The sequence below is a fragment of the Bombina bombina genome, chromosome 7 (assembly GCF_027579735.1).
Source record: "Bombina bombina isolate aBomBom1 chromosome 7, aBomBom1.pri, whole genome shotgun sequence".
NCBI lineage: Eukaryota > Metazoa > Chordata > Amphibia > Anura > Bombinatoridae > Bombina > Bombina bombina.
In genome coordinates, this window is record NC_069505.1 from 238,274,431 (window position 1) to 238,296,759 (window position 22,329).

At 41.2% G+C, this 22,329-nt stretch overlaps 1 protein-coding gene across 1 annotated transcript in view; it reads right to left on the reverse strand.

The window, feature by feature from the left end:
- The window catches only part of PTPN5 (protein tyrosine phosphatase non-receptor type 5), a 244,290-nt gene that overhangs the window by 158,403 nt on the left and 63,558 nt on the right, over positions 1-22,329 (reverse strand). Inside the window, exon 3 of the mRNA XM_053720673.1 lies at positions 9,634-9,729. Within this exon, the coding sequence (XP_053576648.1) occupies positions 9,634-9,729 (96 nt within the window). The remainder of the gene's footprint in view (positions 1-9,633; positions 9,730-22,329) is intronic.

Genomic DNA, 22,329 nt, shown 5'->3' on the forward strand with positions numbered 1-22,329 from the left:
CTTCCTGTTAACACTCATTGGTTAATATGGCCTTCCTGTTAATAATCATTGGTTGATATGCACTTCCTACTAATCCCTCATTGGCAGATAGGTACTTCCTGTTAATGTTCATTGGTTGATAAGTACTTCCTGCTAAGGGTTTCTGAGCATTAGTAGGAAATACCTATATGCCAAGGATACAACATATTTATTTTCTAATTGAAACACATAATTGCAATAGAAATTGAGGTAACACATGCCACTGGGCTGTCCACAGTAGTACATTTCATTTAAAGTAGGGTGTAATTCCCCCTCCCCCCCATTTTTTTTGCTCCATTGACTTCTATGGGGGAATACTGTCCTGATATTTTAACTTTGGCTTTTTTCGCGTTTCAACTTATAATACAAGCGCTACCCGATGTGCGCAAATAGCTTACTTCTAGTGGTGTTAGCACAGGAGTGGGAGCGTTAAATACTGCTCCACTTGTAATCGGGCCCATAGTAAGCTATGCTCAATAATGCAAAATGAATCATCTAATCATTTAATAAATGCACAGATTTACTTAAGAATGCCTCTTTATTGATACCCCAAAAAATGATTTAATTACACAAATAATGGGTGCAATTTAAGTGTTTGCACAATCTATAATATTGTTTAAAGCATTCTTGCAAATCTGTTGCCATATATTGCTCCAGGCATGTGCAAGCTACCTACGTATGTATCCCTCAACAAAGGATACAAAAGAGCAAAGCTAATATGAAAATAGAAGGGAACTGGAAGCTTTTGTTTCTTTTATTTTTAATATACATCATGAATAACAAAAAGGTTCTAATGCCCCTTTAAGGTTGTAAAGGTTCACTTCTGGGAGATTCTATCAGATGTTTAATTGTCAGTTATATAAACATAGAGCATTCTTGTGCTGATAAATAAGTAACACACAAGGGGGCATATGTATCAAGCTCCGAATGGAGCTTGATGCCCCGTGTTTCTGGCGAGCTTGCAGGCTCGCCAGAAACAGCAGTTATGAAGCAGCGGTCACAAAGACCGCTGCTCCATAACCTGTCCGCCTGCTGTAAGCAGGTGGACAGACATCGCCGGAAATCAACCCGAACGAGTACGATCGGGTTGATTGACACCCCCCTGCTGGTGGCCCATTGGCCGCGAGTCTGCAGGGGGCGGCGTTGCACCAGCAGCTCTTGTGAGCTGCTGGTGCAATGCTGAATATAGCGAGCGTATTGCTCGCCGTATTCAGCGAGGTCTGGCGGACCTGATCCGCATTGTCAGATCAGGTCCGCCAGACCTTGATACATATGCCCCAAGGAGTCAAGTAAAACAAGAAAGGAAAACTATACTTTGAAACAGGGGCATAATTCGGCCAAGGCAAACAAGGCACTTGCCTAGGGCAGCAGATTGGGGGGGCAGCACTTTTTGAGTCTCTGTTGGCAGTGGCAGATGACTTAACTAGCGATAGTCGTCTGTATTTATATTTATATATATATATATATATATATATATATATATATATATATATATATATATATATATATATATATATATATATATATATATATATATATATATATATATATATATATATATATATATATATATATATATATATATATATATTTCTTCTGTTATGTGTGATCAGTCCACGGGTCATCATTACTTCTGGGATATTATCTGCTCCCCTACAGGAAGTGCAAGAGGATTCACCCAGCAGAGCTGCTATATAGCTCCTCCCCTCTACGTCACCTCCAGTCATTCTCTTGCACCCAAAGACTAGATAGGAGGTGTGAGAGGACTATGGTGATTATTCTTAGTTTTTAGAACTTCAATCAAAATTTTGTTATTTTACAATAGCACCGGAGCGTGTTATTACCCCTCTGGCAGAGTTTGAAGAAGAATCTACCAGAGTTTTTCTTATGATTTTAACCGGAGTAGTTAAGATCATATTGCTGTTTCTCGGCCATCTGAGGGAGGTAAAAACTTCAGATCAGGGGACAGCGGGCAGTTGAATCTGCATTGAGGTATGTAGCAGTTTTTATTTTCTGAATGGAATTGATGAAAAAATCCTGCCATACCGTTATAATGAACATGTATGTATACTCTACACTTTAGTATTCTGGGGATGGTATTTCACCGGAATTACTCTGTAAAAGTACATTAAACCTTTTATTAGGTATTTTTCATGTTAAACGTTTTTGCTGGAATGTAGAATCGTTTGCATTAATGAGGTACTGAGTGAATAAGTATTTGGGCATTATTTTCCACTTGGCAGTTTGCTTGTGTTAATTATGACAGTTTCGTTTCTCTCTCACTGCTGTGTGTGAGAGGGAGGGGCCGTTTTTGGCGCTCTTTGCTACGCATCAAAAATTTCCAGTCAGTTTTTCTGCATGATCCGGTTCATCTCTAACAGAACTCAGGGGTCTTCAAACTTCTTTGAAGGGAAGTAGATTCTCTCAGCAGAGCTGTGAGACTTATATAGTGACTGTGATTTAAAACGTTGCTCTGTAATTTTTATGTTTAAAATTTAATTAGTGTTATTTTACTAATGGGAACAAACCTTTGCTAAAAAGTTGTGTTGTTTGTTAAGAGTGATGCTATAACTGTTTTTTTCAGTTCATTATTTCAACTGTCATTTAATCGTTTAGTGCTTCTTGAGGCACAGTACGTTTTTATTAAATAAAATTGTAACCGAGTTGCATGTTTATTGCCAGTGTGTTAAACATGTCTGATTCAGAGGAAGACACCTGTGTCATTTGTTCCAATGCCAAGGTGGAGCCCAATAGAAATTTATGTACTAACTGTATTGATGCTACCTTAAATAAAAGCCAATCTGTACAAATTGAACAAATTTCACCAAATAGCGAGGGGAGAGTTATGCCGACTAACTCGCCTCACGTGTCAGTACCTGCATCTCCCGCCCGGGAGGTGCGTGATATTATGGCGCCTAGTACATCTGGGCAGCCATTACAGATAACATTACAAGATATGGCTACTGTTATGACCGAAGTTTTGGCTAAATTACCAGAACTAAGAGGCAAGCGTGATCACTCTGGGGTGAGAACAGAGTGCGCTGATAATTCTAGGGCCATGTCTGATACTGCGTCACAGCTGGCAGAGCATGAGGACGGAGAGCTTCATTCTGTGGGTGACGGTTCTGATCCAAACAGATTGGATTCAGATATTTCAAATTTTAAATTTAAATTGGAAAACCTCCGTGTATTACTAGGGGAGGTCTTAGCAGCTCTCAACGATTGTAACGCTGTTGCAATACCAGAGAAAATGTGTAGGTTGGATAAATACTTTGCGGTACCGGCGAGTACTGACGTTTTTCCTATACCTAAGAGATTAACCGAAATTGTTACTAAGGAGTGGGATAGACCCGGTGTGCCGTTCTCACCCCCTCCAATATTTAGAAAGATGTTTCCAATAGACGCCACCACACGGGACTTATGGCAAACGGTCCCTAAGGTGGAGGGAGCAGTTTCTACTTTAGCTAAGCGTACCACTATCCCGGTGGAGGATAGCTGTGCCTTTTCAGATCCTATGGATAAAAAATTAGAGGGTTACCTTAAGAAAATGTTTGTTCAACAAGGTTTTATATTACAACCCCTTGCATGCATCGCGCCGATCACGGCTGCGGCAGCATTTTGGATTGAGTCTCTGGAAGAGAACCTTAGTTCAGCTACGCTGGACGACATTACGGACAGGCTTAGAGTCCTTAAACTAGCTAATTCATTCATTTCGGAGGCCGTAGTACATTTAACCAAACTTACGGCTAAGAATTCAGGATTCGCCATTCAGGCACGCAGGGCGCTGTGGCTAAAATCCTGGTCGGCTGATGTAACTTCTAAGTCCAAATTACTTAATATACCTTTCAAGGGGCAAACTTTATTTGGGCCCGGTTTGAAAGAAATTATTGCTGACATTACAGGAGGTAAGGGCCACGCTCTACCTCAAGACAAAGCCAAAGCTAAGGCTAGACAGTCTAATTTTCGTCCCTTTCGGAATTTCAAAGCAGGAGCAGCGCCAACTTCCACTGCACCAAAACAGGGAGGAGCTGTTGCTCGTTACAGACAAGGCTGGAAGCCTAACCAGTCCTGGAACAAGGGCAAGCAGACCAGTAAACCTGCTGCTGCCCCAAAGACAGCGTGAACCGAGGGCCCCCGATCCGGGACCGGATCTAGTGGGGGGCAGACTCTCTCTCTTCGCCCAGGCTTGGGCAAGAGATGTCCAGGATCCCTGGGCGCTAGAGATCATATCTCAGGGATACCTTCTAGACTTCAAATTCTCTCCCCCAAGAGGGAGATTTCATCTGTCAAGGTTGTCAACAAACCAAATAAAGAAGGACGCGTTTCTACGCTGTGTACAAGATCTATTATTAATGGGAGTGATCCATCCGGTTCCGCGGTCGGAACAAGGACAAGGGTTTTACTCAAACCTGTTTGTGGTTCCCAAAAAAGAGGGAACTTTCAGGCCAATCTTGGATTTAAAGATCCTAAACAAATTCCTAAGAGTTCCATCGTTCAAGATGGAAACTATTCGGACAATCTTACCCATGATCCAAGAGGGTCAGTACATGACCACGGTGGATTTAAAGGATGCTTACCTTCACATACCGATTCACAAGGATCATTACCGGTATCTAAGGTTTGCCTTCTTAAACAGGCATTACCAGTTTGTAGCCCTTCCATTCGGATTGGCTACGGCTCCAAGAATCTTTACAAAGGTTCTGGGTGCCCTTCTGGCGGTACTAAGACCGCGAGGAATTTCGGTAGCTCCGTACCTAGACTACATTCTGATACAAGCTTCAAGCTTTCAAACTGCCAAGTCTCATACAGAGTTAGTTCTGGCATTTCTAAGGTCGCATGGATGGAAAGTGAACGAAAAGAAGAGTTCTCTCTTTCCTCTCACGAGAGTTCCATTCTTGGGGACTCTTATAGATTCTGTAGAAATGAAGATTTATCTGACAGAAGACAGATTAACAAAGCTTCTAAATGCATGCCGTGTCCTTCATTCCATTCAACTCCCGTCAGTAGCTCAATGCATGGAGGTGATCGGCTTAATGGTAGCAGCAATGGACATAGTTCCCTTTGCACGCCTACATCTCAGACCGCTGCAATTGTGCATGCTGAGTCAGTGGAATGGGGATTACTCAGATTTGTCCCCCACTCTGAATCTGGATCAAGAGACCAGAAACTCTCTTCTATGGTGGCTTTCTCGGCCACATCTGTCCAGGGGGATGCCGTTCAGCAGGCCGGACTGGACAATTGTAACAACAGACGCCAGCCTTCTAGGTTGGGGCGCTGTCTGGAATTCTCTGAAGGCTCAGGGACAATGGAGTCAGGAGGAAAGTCTCCTGCCAATAAACATTCTGGAATTGAGAGCAGTTCTCAATGCCCTTCTAGCTTGGCCCCAGTTAAAGACTCGGGGGTTCATCAGGTTTCAGTCGGACAACATCACGACTGTAGCTTACATCAACCATCAAGGAGGGACAAGAAGCTCCCTAGCAATGATAGAAGTATCAAAGATAATTCGCTGGGCAGAGTCTCACTCTTGCCACCTGTCAGCAATCCACATCCCGGGAGTGGAGAACTGGGAGGCGGATTTCTTGAGTCGCCAGACTCTTCATCCGGGGGAGTGGGAACTTCATCCGGAGGTCTTTGCCCAAATACTTCAACGTTGGGGCAAACCAGAGATAGATCTCATGGCGTCTCGCCAGAACGCCAAACTTCCTCGCTACGGATCCAGATCCAGGGATCCGGGAGCGGTTCTGATAGATGCTTTGACAGCACCTTGGAACTTCAGGATGGCTTATGTGTTTCCACCCTTCCCACTGCTTCCTCGATTGATTGCCAAAATCAAACAGGAGAGAGCATCAGTGATTCTAATAGCGCCTGCATGGCCGCGCAGGACTTGGTATGCAGATCTAGTGGACATGTCATCCTGTCCGCCTTGGTCTCTACCTCTAAGACAGGACCTTCTGATTCAGGGTCCATTCAAACATCAAGGTCTAACTTCTCTGAAGCTGACTGCTTGGAAATTGAACGCTTGATTTTATCAAAACGTGGTTTTTCTGAGTCGGTTATTGATACCCTGATACAGGCTAGGAAGCCTGTTACCAGAAAGATTTACCATAAAATATGGCGTAAATACCTATACTGGTGTGAATCCAAAGATTACTCCTGGAGTAAGGTTAGGATTCCTAGGATATTGTCTTTTCTACAAGAAGGTTTAGAAAAGGGTTTATCGGCTAGCTCATTAAAGGGACAGATCTCAGCTCTGTCCATCTTGTTACACAGGCGTCTGTCAGAAAATTCAGACATCCAGGCCTTTTGTCAGGCTTTAGCTAGGATCAAGCCTGTGTTTAAAACTGTTGCTCCGCCATGGAGTTTAAACTTAGTTCTTAACGTTTTACAGGGTGTTCCGTTTGAACCCCTTCATTCCATTGATATAAAATTGTTATCTTGGAAAGTTCTATTTTTAATGGCTATTTCCTCGGCTCGAAGAGTCTCTGAGTTATCAGCCCTACATTGTGATTCTCCTTATCTGATCTTTCACTCAGACAAGGTAGTTCTGCGTACTAAACCTGGGTTCTTACCTAAGGTAGTCACTAACAGGAATATCAATCAAGAGATTGTTGTTCCATCCTTGTGTCCAAATCCTTCTTCAAAGAAGGAACGTCTTCTACACAATCTGGATGTAGTTCGTGCCCTCAAGTTCTACTTGCAGGCAACTAAAGATTTTCGCCAAACTTCTTCCCTGTTTGTCGTTTATTCTGGACAGAGGAGAGGTCAAAAAGCTTCTGCTACCTCTCTCTCTTTTTGGCTTCGTAGCATAATACGTTTAGCCTATGAGACTGCTGGACAGCAGCCTCCTGAAAGAATTACAGCTCATTCCACTAGAGCTGTGGCTTCCACTTGGGCCTTTAAGAATGAGGCCTCTGTTGAACAGATTTGCAAGGCTGCAACTTGGTCTTCGCTTCATACTTTTTCCAAATTTTACAAATTTGACACTTTTGCTTCTTCGGAGGCTATTTTTGGGAGAAAGGTTCTTCAGGCAGTGGTTCCTTCTGTATAATGAGCCTGCCTATCCCTCCCGTCATCCGTGTACTTTTGCTTTGGTATTGGTATCCCAGAAGTAATGATGACCCGTGGACTGATCACACATAACAGAAGAAAACATAATTTATGCTTACCTGATAAATTCCTTTCTTCTGTTGTGTGATCAGTCCACGGCCCGCCCTGTTTTTTAAGGCAGGTACATATTTTTTAAATTATAATTCAGTCACCACTACACCCTTGGTTTCTCCTTTCTCGTTGGTCTTTGGTCGAATGACTGGAGGTGACGTAGAGGGGAGGAGCTATATAGCAGCTCTGCTGGGTGAATCCTCTTGCACTTCCTGTAGGGGAGCAGATAATATCCCAGAAGTAATGATGACCCGTGGACTGATCACACAACAGAAGAAAGGAATTTATCAGGTAAGCATAAATTATGTTTATATATATATATATATATATATATATATATATATATATATATATATATATATATATATATATATATATATATATATATATATATATATATATATATATATATATATATATATATAATATCAATACAATTTTTTGCATAGAAAATTAGCACATCTAGGCAAGTTCCCCGCTTGCGATTAGCAAAAATTTGTATTGATTAACTTTTGAGACATGGAGGATTTTAATCTCAGATTATCTCCACCATAATTTTAATCAATATATATACAGGGAGTGCAGAATTATTAGGCAAATGAGTATTTTGACCACATCATCCTCTTTATGCATGTTGTCTTACTCCAAGCTGTATAGGCTCGAAAGCTTACTACCAATTAAGCATATTAGGTGATGTGCATCTCTGTAATGAGAAGGGGTGTGGTCTAATGACATCAACACCCTATATCAGGTGTGCATAATTATTAGGCAACTTCCTTTCCTTTGGCAAAATGGGTCAAAAGAAGGACTTGACAGGCTCAGAAAAGTCAAAAATAGTGAGATATCTTGCAGAGGGATGCAGCACTCTTAAAATTGCAAAGCTTCTGAAGCGTGATCATCGAACAATCAAGCGTTTCATTCAAAATAGTCAACAGGGTCGCAAGAAGCGTGTGGAAAAACCAAGGCGCAAAATAACTGCCCATGAACTGAGAAAAGTCAAGCGTGCAGCTGCCAAGATGCCACTTGCCACCAGTTTGGCCATATTTCAGAGCTGCAACATCACTGGAGTGCCCAAAAGCACAAGGTGTGCAATACTCAGAGACATGGCCAAGGTAAGAAAGGCTGAAAGATGACCACCACTGAACAAGACACACAAGCTGAAACGTCAAGACTGGGCCAAGAAATATCTCAAGACTGATTTTTCTAAGGTTTTATGGACTGATGAAATGAGAGTCTTGATGGGCCAGATGGATGGGCCCGTGGCTGGATTGGTAAAGGGCAGAGAGCTCCAGTCCGACTCAGACGCCAGCAAGGTGGAGGTGGAGTACTGGTTTGGGCTGGTATCATCAAAGATGAGCTTGTGGGGCCTTTTCGGGTTGAGGATGGAGTCAAGCTCAACTCCCAGTCCTACTGCCAGTTTCTGGAAGACACCTTCTTCAAGCAGTGGTACAGGAAGAAGTCTGCATCCTTCAAGAAAAACATGATTTTCATGCAGGACAATGCTCCATCACACGCGTCCAAGTACTCCACAGCGTGGCTGGCAAGAAAGGGTATAAAAGAAGAAAATCTAATGACATGGCCTCCTTGTTCACCTGATCTGAACCCCATTGAGAACCTGTGGTCCATCATCAAATGTGAGATTTACAAGGAGGGAAAACAGTACACCTCTCTGAACAGTGTCTAGGAGGCTTTGGTTGCTGCTGCACGCAATGTTGATGGTGAACAGATCAAAACACTGACAGAATCCATGGATGGCAGGCTTTTGAGTGTCCTTGCAAAGAAAGGTGGCTATATTGGTCACTGATTTGTTTTTGTTTTGTTTTTGAATGTCAGAAATGTATATTTGTGAATGTTGAGATGTTATATTGGTTTCACTGGTAAAAATAAATAATTGAAATGGGTATATATTTGTTTTTTGTTAAGTTGCCTAATAATTATGCACAGTAATAGTCACCTGCACACACAGATATCCCCCTAAAATAGCTATAACTAAAAACAAACTAAAAACTACTTCCAAAACTATTCAGCTTTGATATTAATGAGTTTTTTGGGTTCATTGAGAACATGGTTGTTCAATAATAAAATTAATCCTCAAAAATACAACTTGCCTAATAATTCTGCACTCCCTGTATATATCCATACATACACATAAATATATATTATTACTGTTCAGATGTATATTGTGTACACATGAGTGTTTACAAGTGTTTTACAAGCCCTATTGAACATTTACTTTGGAAATTCCATGAAAAAAAAAAATCACATTACACCCTGACCAAAACATATTATGGCCAAAAAAAGGACTAAAATCCTGGGGGGGTGCAAATTTCGAGTCCCTAGGGCAGCACAAAACCTAAATGTGCCACTGCTTTGAATTTAATTTTAAACCAGTAATTTTAACAAACTTGCTCTAAACATGAAAGCTAAAAGAGGAAGCATGAAATACGTATAACTTACAATCGTTCCAATAAGGACCAGTACGAAGAAGATCACCACCAGCACAAAACCGGATATCTCTATTTTCCAAAAGCCATTCTGCAGGGTTGTGAGGTCCTATAAAAAGAAAATTAGCCAAAAAAGGTTAGATCTTTTTACCATTGTGTGTTTATTTTATAAGCTGTTTTCATGGACTGTGCTATCACATTTAGTACATTAACACACTGAAATTTTCATATATAAATGTTGTTATGCATAATGAAGTAACTTTGCAGTAGACTTTCATTATTTATTTGACCACCTTTTTTCATTTTAAATTAAAGGAGGGGAAAATAAATAATGAAAGTTAATTTCACAGTTTTATTATTTAAAACTAAACATGTTGTGCTTGGTTATGTGGATCGCTATTTATCGCTCCCGCTCTTGCGATAACTCCACTAGACTTCGGCTTTTTGTGTGTTGGGTAGCACATGTATTACAAGTTGAAAGTAAAACGTTTTCGTTTGCAGGCTAACCGGATGCATGCAAAAAGCCAAACTTTGAATATCACAACAGCGTTAACTTATTCCCCCGCAGATTGCAATGGAGCGTGAAAAGTGGAGAAAAAAAAAAAACTAACACCCTTACTTGTGCACACATTTATCTATCTATGTATATATATATATATATATATATATAGTCTATATCCAATAAAGGACTGCACTCACTGGATTTAGTTTCAGAAACCTTCAAATCTTTATTGTGGTAACGTTTCGGGGTTCGCAGACCCCTTCCTCAGACCAGACAACAGTGCAAGTGAACAAAGTGTGCAATATATAGCACTAGCCCCACCCATCACAAACATCAAAATTGCGCCAAAAATCCATCACCATGGTAACACACAAACAAGGCCCCATGACCATACCACCAGAAAACACAATCAAAATACAAAATAAAACAAACTGCATATGCAAGTATTTTGCATAACCTCATAGTTGAACACTAATATGTACAATCATCAGTAGTAGTAGATATTCAGTAGTTACAATAGAATCACTGTAATTAGTTACTGATCCAGTTTAAGTAGCTTAAAGTATATTTAGACAAGCAATGATGGAAAACACACTAATCAAATAATCAAATAATCAAAGTAAACATCATGCAAGAAGAGGAATCTATCTATCAGTTGCACTGTTTAAAAACATATCCACCTCCCTGTATCCAGTTACAGGACTCAATCTTAAGGAAATATACACATAAGCCATATCATATAAACATTGCAACATAGATTAGGCATTTAAACTTCTAGCATTTGAACTAGATGAAAAATAAACAAATAATAAAAAGTCAATCAGATATATATAGATATATATGAGGTCTGTTACTGCTAATTCAATGTCCCCCATATTTATCCCAAGGCTTGCTATGACCAATCCTATGTAAAAGTATGTGAGCTATAAGTACTAATCTGACATTCTGGCAGATACAAATATACAAAAATACAAAATTGTCAAGCCCCCTGGGCGCGCAGAGCAATGTGTTGTGTCCCATGCGAGTTGAATATAACAAAAAGGCCCGTAGTTCCCAGTGTCAGGGTTCTATGCAGGATGTCTTAGCCAGTGTATTATACCCTAGTGTTGGGAGCTAAGATAGATGTAAACATGGGTGCGTGTATTTACCTATGTAGCAAGTCTGTGTACCGAGTCTGTAGTGCATCAGTGAAACAGGCGCGGCTCAACCCGGTATAGCGTGAGTGAGCTTGGAGCACGACCGCATGGCTAATTAGCATAGCCTGTCAGTCAGTCAATGGGCGTAGCTAGGTCACGGAGTGACAGCGGAGCCTGTGATTAGAGTTATGCCGGGCTGCTACTATACCTATCTCAACTGAGCTTCTTTGTGAGCCCCAAGAAAATCAAAGCTAGTATATCAGGCTTATATTAAATGGTCACATAGGTCTTAAATATGGTCTATTGTGAATAAGTATGTATAATCATATGTGTGCCTAAACATCAGAGCATTTGGTGGGAGCTATCAAAAACCGCTGGGGGGGCGGAGCCAGCACTGGAACTGAGCGGTTGCAAGCCTGTATAGCTCCGGCTATTTATTATTTATAAATACATCATTGTCCACTCAGCCCAGCCCAAACTATAGAAAACTGTATGGCCAAAGATCTAAGTGCTTCAGTTGGGCAGTTTTGAGCCTGTACATCATTCGCAAGTAGCGAGTTTCGAGCCTGGAAAGCACTGGCCAGCAGCATGTTTCCATATAATGGCGGCCATGAATCTAGCTGAACGCAATAGACCCGAGATGAAACCCTTGAGCCTTGCCTTTTTGGAGGAACTACATAGCCTAATACGTGATCACTTTTTTAGGTTAGAAAGGACCGCAACACTGGTGTGGGAAAATGCGGCAGATACTAATATACCTCAATGCCTGCAGCGCACTTATCCGATGGCACCAACTGCTCCAGGCCTGAAGCCTAAAGAGAGTCCGATTGATTGGGCTTTGACTACATCCGCTCAATCCCTACCTGAACATGTTGCGGCTGCAGACGCATTGAGGGGATCTACTTTTAACTCGGTTCCGCAACGTATGTCTGTAACCGACAGGCAACAGAGGCACAGAGGAGACAACACGGAGCCCCACATGAGCTTTCAGGTACCGGAGCACCTAAACATGACGAGCACCAGTATACAGATGGAGACTGTCTTAAAATCTTTATACCGGGAGGTTAAGACAGAAGTAGGTGGGGTGCACATTATGCCGATCCCTAGCAGTTGCAATTCGGTCACTCGGGGCGCCACCCTGGTGACCGAGAGCGAGATAAGCGCCACTGTACAGGCAACGCTTTCTAGAGACTCTTCTACGCAACCTAATACTGTGTTCGTGGGGACTTTGATCCCCTGCGATGAGGGCACTGATAGTGAAGTGAGCCACCAGTACCTAGACTACTCAGGGTTCCCACGATCTACAGAACTCATGAACTATCCCACCGATCTTAGTGGGGCACCCTGGCTCTTCAGTTATGGCAGGTCCTGTAGTTTGCTGAACGTATGTTTTGCTTCCCAGAGGGGCACAAATACCATCCTTCAGGCCACCATCAAATCGGGAGTAGGATGACTTATCCCTCTAAAGGTCCATAATATATTAAGCATACAGGACACTGTTACCGTTGCTGCAGCTATTAGACTTTACTTATTTATCTCCAAGAACTGCACTCTTGACTTAACGGTCACTTTATGATAGTTAACAAACTTGAAAACAATGCAGTTGCTTGGGATATTGAAATTTGTTCATAATCAGACTAAAAGATATTTGTTTATGTTGGGATTCCTTTTTTCAAATTCAATGCTTGGTGTTGTTCCAAGTGATGGACATATGTTTATATGCACAACTGTTTGTATTGTTTTCATAATTAATATGTCCAGGAATATAAATGTTCCATTATGTTTATTGGATCCATCCCTATATTGTTATGATGTTTTCCCATTGTTGACATCTCCGCCTATAGCAGATCTTTTACTCATTTAAATGTGGGTGACAGTTTAAATAAGGTGTGTGTCTGTTGCTGGGCATAGGGCCCGTGCCTAGGCAGCAGAAGCACACTAATGTTTTATTCAGCTGCTTTAGCGCTTGTTCTCCCTATAGGAATCTTCCCCTTATAGCATATGCATTTTATATGTTTCTGTGAATCTCATTATCTCTTCAGTCCCAGTGTGTGATTTTTTGGGGTGAGGAGACGCTTCCCTGTTCACTTATTTTTAAGGGCAAGATCCCCTTAGATAACTAGCTACTAATAATAATACCTAATAGGTTTGAGCCTGCCTACAGTAAGTTTTGTTCCCCTCCTCGTCCCAGATAGTTACCAATCTCGGCGTGGAATAATGTTATCCCCTATTTTTTGCTTGTTAGCTCATTAATATATTGATTAGTATACGTATCAAAATCACGCCCAACCACAATATGAAGTACAACACCAATTCAATACTCCAAGTATGTCCCTGTTGCAGGCTGGCCCTGCATTAACATTGCCATCATTTGGGATCTATATACTTGCAACACTCATAATGCAGCATTACTATCATGAGTAGCCAATCTATATTTACTCCTCCCCTAGTTTTCCACATGCTCTTGAGACCTTAATTAGAGTCATGTTAAGTTTTACCCACCTAGTTTAAATAACCACCTATAGTAGTTAGCCCAATTACAACCTATTTCCTGTGCATCTGTTTGGCAAATTTAGAAGACAAGCTGACATCTCTTATCTGCTTCTCGTAGGTAACTCATCACCTCCACCCCCCCACTCCACTTAATATGCCTCCCTTAAGTGGGAGGACTGACTACGCGGTTTTTCTCACATATACCGCACCCTATATACCCTCCTTTCTAGCTAAATCTTGCTGGTTACCATTATACTCAGCTTTATTTTTTTCTTAATCTATGCAAGATTGTCCAAATATATATATGCACGTAATAATATTATCCCTTTAGCACCTTACTTAATTTACACACTATTCATACTAGTATGAGATAAAATTATAAAAAACTGAGGTTTATCAACGAGACCCACAAGTGGTCTCTTTTGTTTGCACATGCCTTCTTTTATCTTAAATGCTTGTGATGGTCCAAGAGCGGCCTAGGATTTTATTTAAAAGGCATTTCAATATTTGGCATCCTATGTATCTCATGGTTGCATGATATGTAAATTGTTACACTTGCGTTTATTTTCTGTGTTTGTTTTCTCATTCTTGTAACACTAAATCTTACTGTATGTGACATGCAATGCAAGAACCTGTTTTTATGACTATTGTATGCCTCTGAATATTCCTCAATAAAAATTATAAAAAAAAAAAAAAAAACCGCTGTGTGCGTGATAATGGGAGGCAGGCAGATTCAGGATAAGACGAACCTAGAGCAACACGGATTTACTGCTTAAAACGTGAATCATTAGAAATTAAAAGATAAAAAATATAAAAAATTAAAAATAACCAAATTAATATTAAACCGTTAGTGAATAAATTAAATCAATAGCCAGCCTGCATCACAGGCCAAGTAGAGAAAAAAGGGGGGTAGTTGGGTACTGCCATCATGGGTCTTACATGCTCATAAGAGCCACTAGGGTGTAATTTATATGAATGTTAGATCATGCACCACAGATATTATTACGGGGTAATTCTATTTAGAATAGGCACCATAGTAACAGTTTGACGAATGGTATACCATAGTTCAATGGTCTAATACCCCTACAGGTCCTCCCAAATGTAACATGTATAAAACATACTTGTGCCCGAGAAGGTCACTCGTACAGTAGGATCTCAATACAGATATCATTGACCCCCTGTATACATATGGCAATCAAGTTGAGTTAGAGAGACACAATCAAAAGAGGGCACGCTACAGGTAGACATTTCAGTTGAGCCAAAATTTGCAGAGAATAGCAAAAGACAGAAAATATCAAAAAATCAAAAAATATATATCAAGGCAATATCAAGATGCTAAATGCACAGCGCCTACGGGTCACCATATCAAAAATGTATAGTACAAGTGCACCCTAACCAGCATATATAATACACTAAGTGCTGTCAATACGAATACATTGTTGTGCACAAGGACATATACAGCTATGGTGAGTCAAGGCATCAGAGGAAACAGTGCCAATCATTCGACATGTTTAATCCTCTGGGGTAGATGGTATCTAGTCTATGGATCCATCTAGCCTCCATCTGCAAGAGTGTCCTGCCCCGGTCACCCCCACGCCTGAGGGGGGGGACGTGGTCAATTAAAATGAAGCGTAAATCTGTTACCTTGTGGCCTGCTTGCACGAAATGTCTTGCCACCGGTTGATCCGAGGTCCCTTTGTCGATAGCAGTTCTTATCGCCGAGCGATGGTTTGCCATTCTTAAGCGTGCGTTGTCTGTTGTTTTGCCAACATAAAAACGTCCACAGCAACAGCTCAGTAGGTATACGACATGGCTTGTTGTACAGGTGATGAAGTGCTTTATAGTGAATTTCTGGGTAGTATGGGGGTGTCTGAATACTTTGCATGGGATCATACCGCTGCAAGTTGTGCAGCCCTTGCATCTGTAACAACCCATTTTGTTAGTTCTAAGCCATTTCTTGGTGTAACTATGTTGAGGATCTGTTTGCATAAGTATGTCCCTTAGACTTCTACCCCGTCTATAGCCCATGATTGGTGGATCCATATGCCCAAAGGGTAGTGTCCGGTCTGTGCCCAGAATCTCCCACCTGTTACGAATTGAATCTGCCAATGGTTTCTTTCCTCTGTCAAAGGTGGTTGTAAAGACCATCCTTGGGGTCTCTTTCCTAGTGATTGCTGGAGTGTCTTGTTTGTTTCAATTTCCTCTCTCACCTTCTTAATCAGGTTATCCTTATATCCCCTTTGTTGGAATTTCTCAGCCATCTGGTCCAGTTGGAGATCTCTATTTGTGGTCTCCGTGTTGTTTCGTACAACCCGTATCAGCTGTGATTTAATTATTGCCTTCCGGGTATGTGGGGGGTGATTGCTTGTGGCTTCTAGCAATGAGTTTCGGTCAGTAGGTTTAGAGAAAAGGGTTGTGAAAAGTCTATCATGTTTCTTATAAATCCGTAAATCAAGGAAATCTATCTTCTCTGGATCATATTTCAACTCAAATTTGATTGGGTTTGGTAGTGCATTGAGTTCGGTTACCCATTCAGTGAGGAGTCCCACTGGTCCATGCCACACAAAGAAGACATCATCAATGTACCTTCTATAGTGTCTTATCATTCCATGATTGAACACATCCATGACGTCTCTTTCAAATTGCTGCATCTAAAGGTTTGCATACGACGGTGCCATATTAGATCCCATGGCTGTCCCTGTCAGTTGCTGGTAGAAAGTATCTTCAAAGCGAAAATAGTTCAATTTTAGACATTTCTCAAGAAGATTTAGGATAAAGGTTGTGGGTGGTCCTATGTATGGGTACTGGTCCAATGCTGCTGCAATTGCATTTATACCCCCGGCATGAGGGATCACCGTGTACAAACTTCTCACATCCATAGTTACCAGGATATCATCCTGGGTGATACCCTCCACAGTGTTAAGTATCTTAATAAGTTCACCTGAGTCTTTGATGTAGGAGTCCATGGATCTAACGATAGGTTGTAGAACTACATCAACATATTGAGCCAATGGTTGTAGCAGAGAGCCCCTTGCGGAGACTATCGGTCTTCCAGGTGGGTTTATTTGGTCCTTGTGTATTTTTGGCAGGGTATAAAGTATCGGATGGATGGGATGTATAGTGCAGAGGAAGTCAAATTCATCCTGATCAATCCACTTAAGTTGTAATGCTTCTGTCAGTGTTGTATCAATCTCCATTTTGAATTCTTCAGTGGGGTTCCAGGTGAGTTTTTTGTATGTCACTCCATCATTGAGTTGCCTCAGTATTTCTGTCCGGTACTGCGTATAATTCATAATGACAATGGCCCCACCCTTGTCAGCCGGGCGTATGACAATATCAGGGTCAGAGGAGAGTGTCTTTATTGCCAATCTCTCTGTCTTGGTTAAGTTTGGACGATGAAATTCATTGTTACATTGTCCAGAATCCTTGGAAATTAGCCTAGTAAAAGTTTTGATACTAGTTCCACAGGTGTTAGGTTCAAATTTACTTTTGGCTCTAAATCTCTTGCGCTCTGTGTCCGCATTTAGATCTTTGAAATGTTCTTTAAGTTTTAGATTCCTCTGGAATTTTTGTATATCAAGGTACGTATCAAAGTCATTGTGTTTAAATGTGGGGATGAAGGTAAGGCCTTTGTTGAGAAGGCTATTTTCATCAGCCGTCTATGTCCTGTCACTGATGTTAATGACAATATCCAGTTTCTCTACCTGGGTGGTAGGGGTGGTCTTCTTGCCACAGTAGTTCCCCCTCCTCGGGTGCGGCCTCGGCCTCTTGTGTTGGCTGATCTGGTTGTGACCCCTAAAAAATGTGAGTTAGAAGTAGATGGTACCTGATCTGTATTTCCTTGTTCCACATAGTTAGCCTCATTATCTGATCCTGAGCTGCTGTCAACTGTGTTTAAGAATCTGGACCGGTATTGTCGCTGTCGTCTTGGTCTTTGTGTGTTTCTCTGTTGATTGCTACCATGTAGCCAATAGTAGACTTTTTTCTCCTTATAGTCATTGTCCACAGTGGTGATCTTCTGATTCTTAAAGGCCATGAGTGCTTTCTTGTACTCATTTACTTGTTTGCCGATCTTTTCCATCCATGCATTGTCAGGATCATCCATGAGTACTTGCAATTTCTGGTTGTTACCGGTCCAGATTCTTAAACACAGTTGACAGCAGCTCAGGATCAGATAATGAGGCTAACTATGTGGAACAAGGAAATACAGATCAGGTACCATCTACTTCTAACTCACATTTTTTAGGGGTCACAACCAGATCAGCCAACACAAGAGGCCGAGGCCGAGGCCGCACCCGAGGAGGGGGAACTACTGTGGCAAGAAGACCACCCCTACCACCCAGGTAGAGAAACTGGATATTGTCATTAACATCAGTGACAGGACATTGACGGCTGATGAAAATAGCCTTCTCAACAAAGGCCTTACCTTCATCCCCACATTTAAACACAATGACTTTGATACGTACCTTGATATACAAAAATTCCAGAGGAATCTAAAACTTAAAGAACATTTCAAAGATCTAAATGCGGACAGAGAGCGCAAGAGATTTAGAGCCAAAAGTAAATTTGAACCTAACACCTGTGGAACTAGTATCAAAACTTTTACTAGGCTAATTTCCAAGGATTCTGGACAATGTAACAATGAATTTCATCGTCCAAACTTAACCAAGACAGAGAGATTGGCAATAAAGACACTCTCCTCTGACCCTGATATTGTCATACGCCCGGCTGACAAGGGTGGGGCCATTGTCATTATGAATTATACGCAGTACCGGACAGAAATACTGAGGCAACTCAATGATGGAGTGACATACAAAAAAACTCACCTGGAACCCCACTGAAGAATTCAAAATGGAGATTGATACAACACTGACAGAAGCATTACAACTTAAGTGGATTGATCAGGATGAATTTGACTTCCTCTGCACTATACATCCCATCCATCCGATACTTTATACCCTGCCAAAAATACACAAGGACCAAATAAACCCACCTGGAAGACCGATAGTCTCCGCAAGGGGCTCTCTGCTACAACCATTGGCTCAATATGTTGATGTAGTTCTACAACCTATCGTTAGATCCATGGACTCCTACATCAAAGACTCAGGTGAACTTATTAAGATACTTAACACTGTGGAGGGTATCACCCAGGATGATATCCTGGTAACTATGGATGTGAGAAGTTTGTACACGGTGATCCCTCATGCCGGGGGTATAAATGCAATTGCAGCAGCATTGGACCAGTACCCATACATAGGACCACCCACAACCTTTATCCTAAATCTTCTTGAGAAATGTCTAAAATTGAACTATTTTCGCTTTGAAGATACTTTCTACCAGCAACTGACAGGGACAGCCATGGGATCTAATATGGCACCGTCGTATGCAAACCTTTAGATGCAGCAATTTGAAAGAGACGTCATGGATGTGTTCAATCATGGAATGATAAGACACTATAGAAGGTACATTGATGATGTCTTCTTTGTGTGGCATGGACCAGTGGGACTCCTCACTGAATGGGTAACCGAACTCAATGCACTACCAAACCCAATCAAATTTGAGTTGAAATATGATCCAGAGAAGATAGATTTCCTTGATTTACGGATTTATAAGAAACATGATAGACTTTTCACAACCCTTTTCTCTAAACCTACTGACCGAAACTCATTGCTAGAAGCCACAAGCAATCACCCCCCACATACCCGGAAGGCAATAATTAAATCACAGCTGATACGGGTTGTACGAAACAACACGGAGACCACAAATAGAGATCTCCAACTGGACCAGATGGCTGAGAAATTCCAACAAAGGGGATATAAGGATAACCTGATTAAGAAGGTGAGAGAGGAAATTGAAACAAACAAGACACTCCAGCAATCACTAGGAAAGAGACCCCAAGGATGGTCTTTACAACCACCTTTGACAGAGGAAAGAAACCATTGGCAGATTCAATTCGTAACAGGTGGGAGATTCTGGGCACAGACCGGACACTACCCTTTGGGCATATGGATCCACCAATCATGGGCTATAGACGGGGTAGAAGTCTAAGGGACATACTTATGCAAACAGATCCTCAACATAGTTACACCAAGAAATGGCTTAGAACTAACAAAATGGGTTGTTACAGATGCAAGGGCTGCACAACTTGCAGCGGTATGATCCCATGCAAAGTATTCAGACACCCCCATACTACCCAGAAATTCACTATAAAGCACTTCATCACCTGTACAACAAGCCATGTCATATACCTACTGAGCTGTTGCTGTGGACGTTTTTATGTTGGCAAAACAACAGACAACGCACGCTTAAGAATGGCAAACCATCGCTCGGCGATAAGAACTGCTATCGACAAAGGGACCTCGGATCAACCGGTGGCAAGACATTTCGTGCAAGCAGGCCACAAGGTAACAGATTTACGCTTCATTTTAATTGACCACGTCCCCCCCCTCAGGCGTGGGGGTGACCGGGGCAGGACACTCTTGCAGATGGAGGCTAGATGGATCCATAGACTAGATACCATCTACCCCAGAGGATTAAACATGTCGAATGATTGGCACTGTTTCCTCTGATGCCTTGACTCACCATAGCTGTATATGTCCTTGTGCACAACAATGTATTCGTATTGACAGCACTTAGTGTATTATATATGCTGGTTAGGGTGCACTTGTACTATACATTTTTGATATGGTGACCCGTAGGCGCTGTGCATTTAGCATCTTGATATTGCCTTGATATATATTTTTTGATTTTTTGATATTTTCTGTCTTTTGCTATTCTCTGCAAATTTTGGCTCAACTGAAATGTCTACCTGTAGCGTGCCCTCTTTTGATTGTGTCTCTCTAACTCAACTTGATTGCCATATGTATACAGGGGGTCAATGATATCTGTATTGAGATCCTATTGTACGAGTGACCTTCTCGGGCACAAGTATGTTTTATACATGTTACATTTGGGAGGACCTGTAGGGGTATTAGACCATTGAACTATGGTATACCATTCGTCAAACTGTTACTATGGTGCCTATTCTAAATAGAATTACCCCGTAATAATATCTGTGGTGCATGATCTAACATTCATATAAATTACACCCTAGTGGCTCTTATGAGCATGTAAGACCCATGATGGCAGTACCCAACTACCCCCCTTTTTTCTCTACTTGGCCTGTGATGCAGGCTGGCTATTGATTTAATTTAATTTATTCACTAACGGTTTAATATTAATTTGGTTATTTTTAATTTTTTATATTTTTTATCTTTTAATTTCTAATGATTCACGTTTTAAGCAGTAAATCCGTGTTGCTCTAGGTTTGTCTTATCCTGAATCTGCCTGCCTCCCATTATCACGCACACAGCGGTTTTTGATAGCTCCCACCAAATGCTCTGATGTTTAGGCACACACATGATTATACATACTTATTCACAATAGACCATATTTAAGACCTATGTGACCATTTAATATAAGCCTGATATACTAGCTTTGATTTTCTTGGGGCTCACAAAGAAGCTCAGTTGAGATAGGTATAGTAGCAGCCCGGCATAACTCTAATCACAGGCTCCGCTGTCACTCCGTGACCTAGCTACGCCCATTGACTGACTGACAGGCTATGCTAATTAGCCATGCGGTCGTGCTCCAAGCTCACTCACGCTATACCGGGTTGAGCCGCACCTGTTTCACTGATGCACTACAGACTCGGTACACAGACTTGCTACATAGGTAAATACACGCACCCATGTTTACATCTATCTTAGCTCCCAACACTAGGGTATAATACACTGGCTAAGACATCCTGCATAGAACCCTGACACTGGGAACTACGGGCCTTTTTGTTATATTCAACTCGCATGGGACACAACACATTGCTCTGCGCGCCCAGGGGGCTTGACAATTTGTATTTTTGTATATTTGTATCTGCCAGAATGTCAGATTAGTACTTATAGCTCACATACTTTTACATAGGATTGGTCATAGCAAGCCTTGGGATAAATATGGGGGACATTGAATTAGCAGTAACAGACCTCATATATATCTATATATATCTGATTGACTTTTTATTATTTGTTTATTTTTCATCTAGTTCAAATGCTAGAAGTTTAAATGCCTAATCTATGTTGCAATGTTTATATGATATGGCTTATGTGTATATTTCCTTAAGATTGAGTCCTGTAACTGGATACAGGGAGGTGGATATGTTTTTAAACAGTGCAACTGATAGATAGATTCCTCTTCTTGCATGATGTTTACTTTGATTATTTGATTATTTGATTAGTGTGTTTTCCATCATTGCTTATACTTTAAGCTACTTAAACTGGATCAGTAACTAATTACAGTGATTCTATTGTAACTACTGAATATCTACTACTACTGATGATTGTACATATTAGTGTTCAACTATGAGGTTATGCAAAATACTTGCATATGCAGTTTGTTTTATTTTGTATTTTGATTGTGTTTTCTGGTGGTATGGTCATGGGGCCTTGTTTGTGTGTTACCATGGTGATGGATTTTTGGCGCAATTTTGATGTTTGTGATGGGTGGGGCTAGTGCTATATATTGCACACTTTGTTCACTTGCACTGTTG